Source organism: Nothoprocta perdicaria, unplaced genomic scaffold, assembly GCF_003342845.1.
Source record: "Nothoprocta perdicaria isolate Ctin4 unplaced genomic scaffold, notPer1 scaffold_105, whole genome shotgun sequence".
Lineage (NCBI taxonomy): Eukaryota > Metazoa > Chordata > Aves > Tinamiformes > Tinamidae > Nothoprocta > Nothoprocta perdicaria.
The window spans coordinates 1,365,535-1,378,186 of record NW_020454150.1 but is presented as its reverse complement, the minus strand read 5'-3'; the positions used below and the strand labels follow the sequence as shown (position 1 = coordinate 1,378,186).

At 41.3% G+C, this 12,652-nt stretch overlaps 1 protein-coding gene across 3 annotated transcripts in view; it reads left to right on the top strand.

Annotated features, from left to right (window-relative positions):
- Positions 1-12,652, top strand: part of KAT6B (lysine acetyltransferase 6B) — an 85,554-nt gene that overhangs the window by 2,038 nt on the left and 70,864 nt on the right. For 2 of the 3 annotated variants that reach the window (XM_026044576.1, XM_026044569.1), the window contains exon 1: positions 3,535-4,590. In XM_026044576.1, the coding sequence (XP_025900361.1) occupies positions 3,970-4,590 (621 nt within the window). In that variant the 5' untranslated portion in view covers positions 3,535-3,969. Of the gene's footprint in view, positions 1-3,534; positions 4,591-12,652 lie in introns of those variants that run through there. The other variant, XM_026044560.1, reaches the window with a different exon arrangement.

Sequence of the window (12,652 nt, the reverse complement as noted above, 5' to 3'; positions counted from 1 at the left end):
CGCTGCTCGGCCCCGCTGCGGAGAGCGCGTGGCGCGAGCAGGCGCGGAACAGCCGCCTTCCCGGTGGGAACACTTCCCGGAGCATCACAGGCGCTGGAAATCACTGCCTGCCTTCCCCTTCCCCGTTCCGCGGTGCGCGGCCGCGTCTGCCGGGGCTGGCAGAGCGAGCACCGTGCTCCTCAGCCGAGGCGGCGGTGCCAGAGCGGAGCTCGTCAGCTGCGCGGGTCCCAATGCCCGGGGTCGAGCAGGGCAGAGCTCGCTGAAGGCGCCGGCAGCATCGCTGCTGCTGCTGCTGCTGCTGCTGGTGCTGCAATCCTTACCTGACCCTGCTGCTGCAGCAGAGAGGCGGCCGCCACCGCCGCTCCCGCGCAGGGAGCACAGAGCCCTGCTTTACAGGTCACCAGCAGCTTGCACAGCTCCCTCTGCTTGATTGTTTGTCCCCTTTCCTTTATTTTTTTCCTGATAGTTTTGTTGTCATCGAGTTTTAAAAGTTTAACTCCACCTGCAATTAAGACAAGTGAGGTTGTTATGTTTTCTCCAAGGTAGATTTTAGTCCACGTGTTCTGAGATGCTTTTGGATGCTTTGGATAAATGACTTTGTCATTTTGTTTGGGAGTCTGGGAAATGGGAGAACTAGCTATTTTTCCCCAAGATTTTTTTTTCTCCCCCTTCCCTACTACAGAGCTTGTTTTCAAAATCTGTAACACTCAAAAGTAATTCCAGATACTAGTTCACTGTAAAACAAGAACCCATTACAGGATTATAGGATTACTGATGACACCCAAGAATGACATGTTCAGCCAGTGCATTCTTGAATTAGATTCAGCTCTACCATAGGTGTGCACTTTATAATGACTGTTTTTACATTCATTTTAAATCTCAAGCAGTTTCATTTATCAAACTTATAACTTGGCTGAAAGGACAGGCCTTGACTAGAGCTGGCTCCCCTTGTGTTACAAGTAATCTCTACAAATGCTGTTCTAAAGTAGCAGATTTGTTAGCAGACTGGGAGAGATGCAGGAGTATTTCAGAAATTTTGCATTGTGTTATGCAAGAGTGCATCAGAAGTCTTGCATTGTGTTACTATATGCAAAATAAAGTATAATAGAGTGTGGAACTGATAGCTGTAAGAGCTAGAGTTTAATGACCATTGCCACCAATTTGGAAGGGGTCCTGTGCGCTTGGGAGTCTGGAGAATCTAATCTGTGACTGGATGGGTTTTCTTGAGGGCTTGATTAAAGTGATTCTTTTTTTTTTTTTTTTTTAAATTATAAGGAGAGGAACATTAAAAGATACGAGCGCCTGCTACTAGTTTATAATTACTCATAAAAATTGGCATTTCCTTAGAAAGTATCTGGGTAAACATCATGCTTTTAAGTTAAATGAAGTATGAGTTTCTCTTACAGTACTGAGAAACATAGTTCTCAACCTAGAAACCTGATTTTTTTTCTTTGAAGCTCCCTGTGTTGTCTTTTGTTGAATGTGAAAAAATTCTCTCTAAGGGAGCTCGTTTTGTCCCTACACATGCTGATTGACTGGGTGCGTATCTGTGTGTATGTTGCCAATATTGGATCAATAAGTGTCTTAGCAGACCTTGATGTATGGAAAGCCTTTTGAATTTATTGCTCCACAGTCACTAGGCTGGACTGTGTTTGTGGCAAAACCTCTTGTTGATAAGAAGCTGCTGTGACACTCACAAGTGGCTGCGCTTCCCGTGTCACTCGTGGGAGTCAAGGTCCTGCATGGCAGGACACACTCGGCTACAGGCTCAGAGCAACAGAAACTCTCCGTAGCATTGAGACGATCCAGAAATTGGGTTGGGTTTCTTAGCCTGGCTTTCTTAAGCAGAACTTTCCTCCTGTTGGAGGGAGTGGGTTCAAGATCTCTAGCATGGCTTTCAAAAACACCCTGCCCTGTGCAGTGGAAATTCTGCTCTCCTGCTGATATGCTCAGCCAGCATTGATTTAGTAGGTGCCAGCGTGCAGGAGGTTGCATGACACATGGGGAATTTTAAGTAAATAAGTAAAATGTAGTTCTGAATGTATATTGCTGTGAAATTCCTGCAGCAAGCAGCAGACTTTAATGAGGCTGTAGGCTAATGTTCACCTTTTGCCACAGTCACTGGCCAATAAAAATTCCTGTAACCCGCAAGTTAGAGCATTTACACTAAAATGTTCATCAGTGTCCGGATGCCTTGAACAGACCCTGCACTGTGAGTTCTGGAATTTAATGGAAGTGATGTGGTTGCCTGTACAAAATTCAATATAACAGTAGAAACTGCAGTAGGTTTAAAAGTGAGGTGAATATGCCTGACTCAGCAAATACAGTTTTGTGTGTGTGAAACTGTTTGAAACTGCTTTATATTTGCCAATAAGCAGCTACTCTTTTGTTACTAATCCTACTGTGCAGGTATAATAGTACGTGAAACAGGATCTGGAGTTACTGGGTGTTGGGTAAGGAGATGGGTGGGGAGGGTATGGATTTAGTTATTCTCTTTACAGTTTCAGTGAATCTCTTTACAGTTGCAGTGAATATCTAACAACTTGAACATAGTTGGAATTGCTGAATCAGTTAGGGTTTTGGAAAATGTAATTTCCATTTCCTGCCATTAATCTGCTTGAGTTTCTAACCTCAAGTGAAATCCAAGATGGCTAAAATAGACACGGTAGGCAAGCTTACAGAATCAGAGGTGTTACTGTTGGACTGTGGCAAGCAGCCTAAAAAATCATGTGTTTGTGTCCTCTGCTCCCTGCCTCTTCTGCATCCCTCTACCCACTTTCCAGTTATGGTTTTGCCAAGAAACTGGACAATCCTCTTTACGAGAAAACCAGTTTCCTGATATTGAAGGCTTCCTTTTTTCATGTTTGATTATTTTTCTTTGATTTTAAAATAGTTCTACAACTCTTTTCTCCATATTTTCAAATGTTGTCACTCAGATTTCATGGCAAAAGAAGCTGTTTTAAATTTAACCTCARATATATTTATCTTGGCATTAGGTGACTGCTCTATTATTTTCATTTATGTGGCTTTTTCATATGTTGACCTGTGGAATGAAAAAAGAAATCCTGATGAAGATATTCTTTGGGGTTTATTAAAAGGCTTTTGTAGGCCACTGAATCTTCCTATGGGAAGAGGTTTTCTTTATTGCATTCCATAACAAGAAGTAAAGAAAATTATTCTTGAAACTGTGAGTCACCCATGGAGCACACTTTGTCAATATGACATCTTTATAAATATTCATGCTGACAGTTTGTTACGGGTGAAACTTTCACATAAACTCTACTTTAACTTCTGTTTCGGAGAGCTTGCACGGTGTGTGCACCAAGTGCCTGGCTCAGGCCTTGAGGATCCAGCGTTGCTGGCTGCAGAGGACGCACTCCAGGCAACACAGCACTGGTCTTTTGGTTGGGATTCTCCCGAGTTGGTCAAAATATGGTTGGTAGTTAAAGACACTGCTTTGTGAGAAAAGACGGTGACCAATAACTTGCATTTCATCAAGGTTGTGGGTGTATGTAAATATAAGGTTTATATTGCTTCTGGTTTGGTATGGGGAGGAAATTATACATGGATTGGAATAACTGTTTGGCCTGCTGCAGTATCTGCAGTATGAACACATGCCTTTTTAAAAAATTGCTTATTTAAAGTATTAAGCATTAACTCTGTTCTTCCCCTGCCTCTTTTTTCCTTTTTGAAGGATGAACTGAACTTCCTCGTAAGGATGTACCAGAAGCATCACAGGTGAATCCTCTCTGCCCTTCTATTGAAGCGAAGTAATTACAAGTTTCAGTCATCAGATGTTGGGCTGCCTTTTCTGATTCCTTAGGATGGGTGTTTTTGAGGTGCATCCAAATAGTGTGTGGAATCCATTGATTTGTTTTTGAGGTGTGAGCAACCTYGGAAGGATCCCTTAAAAGGATAAGGAGGAACCTCTATGGGTCACTCTTGGCTGGAAGCAATTACTGGTCAACCATGGTAAAACTTGCCAACCCACTTTATACGGAGTGGATTCTCGAAGCTATACAGAAAGTTAAAAAGCAAAAGCAAAGGCCATCTGAAGAGAGAATATGTCACGCTGTTTGTGCTTCCCATGGATTAGATAAGAAGACTGTTTCAGAACAATTGGAACTTAGCGTTCAAGATGGTTCTATTCTTAAAGTTACCAACAAAGGCCTTGCATCCTACAAGGACCCAGATAATCCTGGACGGTTTTCATCTATTAAACCTGGCACTATTCCTAAATCTGTTAAGGGATCTAGAGGAGCTTGTAATGAGCTTCGTAATGTGGATTGGAATAAACTCTTAAGAAGAGCAATTGAAGGGCTTCAAGAACCAAATGGCTCCTCTCTGAAAAACATAGAAAAGTATTTGAGAAGTCAAAATGATCTAGCAAATATTTTCAACAATCCTGCTTTTCAGCAGAGATTGCGTCTGGGGGCCAAACGGGCAGTGAACAACGGGAGATTACTGAAGGACGGCCCGCAGTATAGAGTGAATTATGGCAGTTTGGAAAGCAAAGGGGCTCCCAAATATTCCAGTGCTTTCCCAGCTTCGCTTCCACCTGTCAGCCTTCTACCCCATGAAAAAGACCAGGTAAGCTAGAAGATAAAAGCAAATGTTGTAATGCAAGAGTAATGACTCTTCTTGTTGTTTGTTCACTTACAAGTGTGTGTAAGCGAGGATGTAGGTCCAGGTTTCTTGCAGAATCAATTCTGAAGAGCAAATTTAACTTAGCTGGTTATGTGCTGCCATTGTATAGCTTGCTGTTTGGATTTCCAGAAGGTGAAAAGCAGCAGGGAAAATCAGATATGTGTTCTCTTTTGGGTGTGAAACTGTTTTGTCTTGTCTGTGTGAGAGACRGGTATTCTGGGAATCTGCCATCTGAACTGGCTGTGGCGTGTTGCCTTCGCTTCCTGCGTGGATCTGCTTGCTTTTTGTGGGGCTCTAACACCACRTGAAACTATAATACCCTCAGAAGAACTTTGGATTTTTAAGACTGTTAGTGTGTTGTCGTTTTTGTTTGTGGGGTTTTTTTTTTGTGTGTGTTTGTTTTCTAATGTAGATGAGCTTAGCTTAAAAACTGTTAATGGGAACTGGAGGTGAGGTAATTATCCTAGGCATGAAAGTGAAGGTGTCAGAGTGGCATATTGTCGTTAATTGCAGAATCTTCTTATTTCAGCTTCTTTTGAAGAGTCCTTCTAGGGGTTTTCTGCCTTTATTTGGCCCTTATTTCCAGGTTAACTCTTTTAGTTTTCAAGCTACTTGGTGGTGAAGTTGATTGGCAGTTGTTTTTGACATGGAATAAGCCAGATTATTTTGTCATTGTAGTGCTGTCGTTAACATCTTGTTCTACAAACTGATGGTCGTTTTCAATCATGTTCTTCGTTCAGCTGATTGTTAAGTGGCCAGAAGGTGGAAAAAGGAGAATTTGTTCGTTATGTGTGAATTTAGTGGGATCTGCAAGAGCAGCTGGGTTGTGGAACTGTCTGAGGCCTGACAATACACATATTGGTGTATGTATGTTGATAGTTTTGTAACTTTTAACATATCCTAAACATAATTGCTCTTACGTGTGGATCTCTATCAGAAACTTCCARGGACTTCCAAGGTGTGTGAAGGCTGTGTGGAGCTTCCAGCCTAGCAGCCAGAATAGGAATTCAGGGCTGCTGCTGACTGTGATTGATGCTATAGCCATGCACTGTAAAGACTTAGCTGCTTGTGGTGATAAAGCTATCTGAGTAGCTTTGGAAGTTCTTCTGTAGTTCTGGTAGTCCACAGTAGAATGAAACTTGATGGTTGGACTACAGAGCAACTGCAGCTTGAATGCAACGGTGTGTCCTGTGGGATGTCTGGAGTGTGTGTGTGTCTGTGGGGTTAGTCTCCCCAATAGTCTAACCACAGTAACTGGCATCGCTAGAACCGCTCGTTGGGTCATGGTGCTGAAAAAGCCATGACTGGCAGTACTGAATACTCGTATAAGGATAAATTTGTCTTTCAGAAGTTAGCCCAACAAATCTGTTCTCTAACGAGTACTTTGGCAAGAAATAAGCTTTCATTTGGGTGCTTCAAAATTAAGTGTGACTCGTGTTTAAAAGCATTTCCATGTCAGGAAAGAGTGTAAGGTTGGCGAATGAGCAGTTGAATTTCGGTGGAGTGCATGTCCTCAAGTGTGCTACTTGTCTTAGTTATRAGGCAGATTATTGGACAATTATATATAGACTTGACCTAAATACAGGATAGATGTTGGTCTTTACACTSTTTGGCTTTGAATATAGTTTAAGATAAGAGAGTTGTAAAACTAACCCTTTAAATAGGTATTGCTTGTTTATTGGRATGTTATTGAATGTTATTTCATGGTAATTCATGAGTAAACAAAACAACACTTGGGAAAACAGTCAAGCTACTTTTAATAGTAGTTTAAGTATCTGTATGGGGCATGTCAAGATCATATGTTGAATTTGATGCAATAACCTGTAGCCAAGTAGCACCTCTCAGTCATAGCTAGACTTGAAACAGATCTGTGTMTTTTAAAGCTTCTTTGACTGTTAGTGTAAGTAGTTTAAGTAAGAGCTTTTCAAAATTGTTGTTTTCATCAATGCTGAAGGTGAAGTATCTTTCCTATTGACTTTCAGTAGGGAAAAAGTGTGTGTGCAGGAATCTGCTCAGATTTCTACTGAATATCTGGAAGGTGGGGTTTTCTGTGTGTGTTTTTTGTCCTCTTTTGATTCATTTTGATTTTTTTTATACAGAATTAACTCTCATTGGGATGAAACATTTAAGATTTGGTACATTTGAATTCRGATCCGCCCCCGCACCCCTTGTTTGGCAAGCTGAGCTTTCACACTTGCAGTGCAAAAGGCAGACCTTGAGCTGGCCTTCCTGAGGGAGCAAGAAATGGTCAGCAGAGACCCAGAGCTGCCTGTGGCCCTTTTCTGAAGGCTTCAGAGTGCCCAGAGCAGCAGAGAGATAGRTACTACTCTAACACAGCTGAACCTCAGTAATGGCTGAATGCTACTTTGGCAGACCTGGAGCCTGACTGTGGGACTATTGAGTGTTTTGCACAAGATAAAATACTTGTATGGAGTTGCTGGTGCTTCCTTTCCTTGTGGTGGTGGTGATGCAGAGCTGCTGAACTGGGTCTTCTGACCCAGTTGCTGATTCGGAACAGCTACGTGCAGTGCTCTTGTTTCAGCAGAAGTAGAAATAGCACAGGCTAATGCTGCTGTAAATAGATACAACTATCAGGTGTTATTTCCTGTTCTCTATAGGCCTGGAAAAAAAAAAGTATTTGTTTAAAAATCAGTTTGTGTTGTGTTATGGTGCTTCTGAACCTGTGCAAAGACAGGTCATCACCCAGTTACCGGAAGCAGCAGAAGGTAGTACAGCTGTTTGGGCCTTATCCTTCCCTACCCGTTTCTCTACCCTTTGGTGTGYAGGTTTGCTCTCTCACTTCCATGTGAACAGATACAGATATAAGGCTTGTGGGGAGGGCAGATTTCATCAGAAAGTCGAATAACTGTCATCAGCTTTAGATTAGATTCTGTGCATGGTGTGATGTTATATCATGTATGTGGTTTACCTGGTGTAAAACATGAYGGGCAGCATGAACTAAACCTCAAAAGGACTTTGCACTTAACCTTGACTGTTCTGGTGGCTGCTTAAAATGTTGTCATGATTCAAATTATCTGACCATATTGGGTAAGCATCTATCCCAATGTGTGGAGTTAATTCATGAGTTAGAGGAGCTGACCAGCCTCTAGCCAGAGGCAAAGCCTTCTTGACARCAAACGAACTGAAAATGGAGACATTTGTCAGGATGAAATTCTAAATGATATATTTCCGCCAGATTAAAAGAAAAATGTCAGCAGAAAGAGGAGGACACTTATTGCTCAGTAGTTTGCTAAAACTATGCATTGTGATATAGTGAAGTGTGCAAGATCAATTTTCACTGCTCTTATGTGTTCTTCCTTATGTTCAGGATATCTTGCATACACATCTCATCTCTCACACTTCACACCTCTCACCCGTCGTCTTCTGAAAAGGGCTGTACAAGAATGTTAATCAGAAAATGCAGTGTAAAAACTGAAAATATAGTAGGAAAGGGTGCGAACAGAGGGGAGAATGAGCCGGAACATGTTGAGCAGTGTCTAGTTTTTGTATAAGCTTTTTAGTGCATCAAAAAATACTTTTGGAAATGCAACAAAGGTTTGCCTTTAAAAGTTAATCTTGAAGTCATTAGATGATGTAATGGATATTTAATTTATCTGTAATGGGGTCATTGGTAGAGCAACTCTATTTGGTGACATTTTGCATGTGTRCTCCTTGTTCTTGGTTACTTGGATAAGGAAGGTTCTGCCATCTGGAAACTTTAGGAAAYCTATCAGCTCAGGAGTTAGATATCCGAGTACAACCTCAGCGTGGCTGTAAACCTGAAGAAATGCTTGTTTGTTCGCTGTAGACAGATTTTACTTGCTTATTTCTAAACATACAAGCTTGGTTTAAAAAAAAAATGAAGGGATGATGGCAATTCGTTTAGCAGGTTAGAGGACAGTGGGCCTGTATCCAGTGGTTACATCTTTTGCTTGATAAATTGTACTTGGCATTGTTAAGTATGAAAGATACAGAATGTCACTTGAGAAGCACTTCCCTGTGCTTTCTTGGTGCTCTTAGAGACCCTTTTGAAAAGGCTGAAAACAGCAACTGCATATTAATTGTTTCCATCTTATTCTTGGCTTGAAATAATGCTGTTTTTTTCACGTTTATTTTGTGTGCGCCAAAGTAGCTGTTTGTGCAAAAACAAGTGGTTTTATTTTTTTTCCATACTTGAACTCTTGTTTAATTTTGCTTTTACTGGCCTATGGCCGTTTAGCTTTTCCAAGTGCAGCTTGGCATGGTTGGATGGGACTCTTGTGGGATGCAGTTTGTGGCAGCGCAGATGCTGGGTGTTCCTCCTCCTGTCTTTTAGGCAAAGGGCCAGTCTATAGTGAAGGTTTTTGGCATCTGCGACTCCCCCCTGTGCTGCTCCTCAGCTCCCTGTCCTCCTGTGGGAAGGCAAAAGGAGGCTCCTGGCTGAGGTTTCTTTGCTTGTTCTACCTTATCCTCTTCAGCCTCTAAGTTTTCCAGTGAGCAGAGATGGAGACAAGCTTAGGCAGAAAGGAAGTGCTACGGAATGAGCCTTGCTGATTTACCCTGCAGGGATTAATCCCACTGTCTAACTTTGGAGGTGACTTTGCATGAAGTCTGTGTTCCCAGGATTGAGTCTGGGAGTGGAAATGGAGTGGAAGACAGGTTTCTACAAGGGATAATTTGCAGTGCTCATGTTGAGGACACCATAGATGGGGTGGAGGRAAGAAAGAGAGAAGAGGAGAAAAAGAAAAGAGAGCGAGGGGGGGGTGGGAAAAAGTGGCTTCAGATGTCTCATTCCATAAGATACAACTGCGGAGATAGCGGTGCTCCAGCAGTACTCTTGCCCTTGTAACATCTTTATGGTGACAAATGGCCAGAGAATGTTATTGTTACTCAACAAAAGTCAACTRCTATGTTAGTGCTTCCTGTCCCCATTCACAAAATACTCCTGTGCTGCACCTTGTTGCTGTAACTCTGCTCCTTGCGCTTCTGAGGTGCTCGGCACACMGGGGCTGCTGCTCTGTGCAGTTTCTCTGCTGGCTCTAACTTCAGCAGTGCTCAAAGTACTAAATCTATGCATAAGCCAAACAAATGCTTTCACATGGCTCCTGTTCACACTTGAGATGCTGCAGCTTATCACAAGTTGGAGAACGCCTTATCCCTTTGTCAGAGTATCTAAAACTGAAATGGAAAAGCTTTGTCATGCCATGCTCTGGAGAAGTAGCTCATATAACTGTAAATAGATACCAGGATCTCTTGGGCTTTCTTGGTATCTTACAATTCGATACATTCTGACTGACCTGAGAAACATGCTGAGAAACTTTTTTTTTTTCTCTTCCTAAAATGGATTGGCCCGTGCCTTCAAAATAGGGGAAGTTTGAGTTCTCACTTCTGATGTAGCAAGCTCAGTTTCTGGAAAGATATTATCCGTTGCCAATTTTCCATAGAACTGTCTGAGGAGATGCAACTTATCATTTTTTTCCAAGGTGGATAATAAGCCTAAGAACATATTTACAAATGATGTGCACATAATTCTAGTCTATCATAAGGAACAATTCCAAATCTTTGTAGTAGGCCGTTTAATCCTAAGGATTAAATTTGATAATCTAAGTAGTTTCTTTTCAACCTAAAGTAATTGGTGTGATGTGCTGTAGAGCCTGCTATAGTCAAACTGCCAGTAGTGAGTTTTAAACAAAAAACAACCTGCATAGTTGTAGCAGTTCCACTTACTTTTGCTCATCTACTGTCTTTTCTGTGAGCTCTGTCTGAACTGGGAGAGACATTTGATACTTAAATTGTAATTAGGTGTTTTACTCGCTTATTCCCCCTCGCTCTGTTTGGAGTAAACAAAAACAAAGCAACAGCAGCAACAGAAAAACATAAATGACTCCTCCTTCTCTTCTTCACTCCCCCCCTCAAAAAAAAAAAAAAAAAAAAAAAAACCCACCCTGCCCCTAGAATTAAGGCAAACTGCATGGGCTGTTTTCTTAATACTTCTATCTGTCTTAGCCAAAAAAAAAAAAAAAAAAAAAAAGAGACATTTAAGCTAATATTCTGCCATCATTGTATTTGTGAGTCTTTGATGTTTATTCTGCAGCATTTGGAATGTGTTAACAGTTCAGCTGGGTTAGGGAAAAAAAGTCCTGAAAACTCTGGGTGCTTTGCGGTAGAGGTTCTATGCAATTTTTTTGACAGATATTTCTTCTTTGTCAATGTACAAGATCCCCGGGGTGTAAATCAATCGCTCATCAAATGTAGTTTTCCAATCTGACAGTTGCAAGTTACAAAAGACCATGTTTTTTGAAAAAAATAAGCTTTGTCAGGGTTGTACCAAGASAAGCATTACCAGTCAAGTGACTTAAGGGCTTTTCTGTGCCACCTTGAATATGTTTCTGAACTTCTTAGTGCTTCTTTCTGAAGGCCGCTCTCTTCCTGTATGCAGGAGTACATTTGAGCAAGTAAAAGGAGTGAATCTTTTTCCCAACGATTGTGAAGGTGCATTTTGAACTTAATGCCTCGAGCTTTGTGCAACAAAACTGGACAGATTGCTTACTTCTGTGTCCTGAAGCAATGCTGCTATGACAGTGAGTGTAGATTTGAATTGTGATTGTGGATCTTGAGAATGAAGTGCCTAACATAAGGTACCTCTTAGCCAATAGGTCCTGTGCTGTCCTGAGTGGTTTGCTATTAAGGGCCTAATTAAAGGCCTAACTAATCATCGAATTAGTCTGATTTCTGCTGGGTACTAGTGATATAGTGTCATTCTTTATAGTGCATGGCCTTGCTAGATGATTTTCTTGTTCTGGCAATTAGAGAAATAAGGAGCAGATAAGATGTGATGGTAACTATAAATGAAATGACTTAAAGGGTTTGAATAACTTAGCTTGAAAACTTAAAAGCTCAGCTTAATAACTTCCTCCATTAGAAAGTGTTGCTAATACAGTGCAAGGTACAATGTCGCTGCTTTTGGCATCTATTTAAGCTTGCTGAATTGCTATCAGAAGTGCACATCTGTGCTTGTGATATAAGGAGGGTAAATAGTTTTTAAGGTTTTTTTAAGTTATTTTCCTGTTTCCAGGTTTAGTAGGCTTGACTAATACATTCCATGTCAGAAGCTCAGTAATATAGAACAGTGCAGTTGTACTTAGCAATTTCCTTTGAGTTCACCAAACAACTTAAAGTTGCAAATCCCACTGACTGAGCTGCTCACCTCCAGCAGAAGCCTCACCAAGCATTTACCCTCTTGGGATTCCTTGAAGTTCMAGAGCTCAAACATCAGTACATAGCTGATAAGAAGGGCCCCAACCMCACTGGACTGCAACATATTCCATTAGCGCATTGGTAAAGATGCTGATGGAATCTGTGTGTATTTTGGTGTGGTTAAAGGTACTGTTTCTTCATGTAAGACTCTGATGGCTGAGACTTGCAGACAGCTATAGCAAATAGCCAGAATATGAGTGAAAAAAATGTTTGAGAAATGATTTATTTGGGGAAAAATTGTTCATCCTGGGAAAACTCCCCATTTTGAGTCTGTGTTTCCTGAGGGCATTTTCTATGTTGCTTTAGAAAAAGGGTGTGYTCTGCTTTCTTGGGTCGGTGCTTTTAGCGTTCAGGAAGTCTAGGAGTTGTTGGATTTTGAGCTTTATATACAGGAGGCTGGGGCTGACCTCTGCTAGGCTTCATTTAAGTCCCCCCATTATTTTATAAGGACATTTTAGTTCAAACTTCTTGAACTGYTGGTTTAGTATTGATGTATAAAAATGGGGTTAATGCCAAAATTGAAGCACTGTGAGATGGAATTTCCTAAATGCTTAGGATAGGGGAATAAAGGGCAGCAGTTAGCCCAGTGATTGTGTGGAAATAGTTAAAAGGTGATGAAAAGACAATGTTTGATAAGTCAAATTATCAAGACGAAAATAATCTCCACTTCAATCACTGAACTTAGTTAAACAAGTTCTGTGCTTGTAATGGCAGCTGCATCCCCCTCTCTTCCTTCTGTTCCTAATTTAAAAGACACTCAGCTTTGATT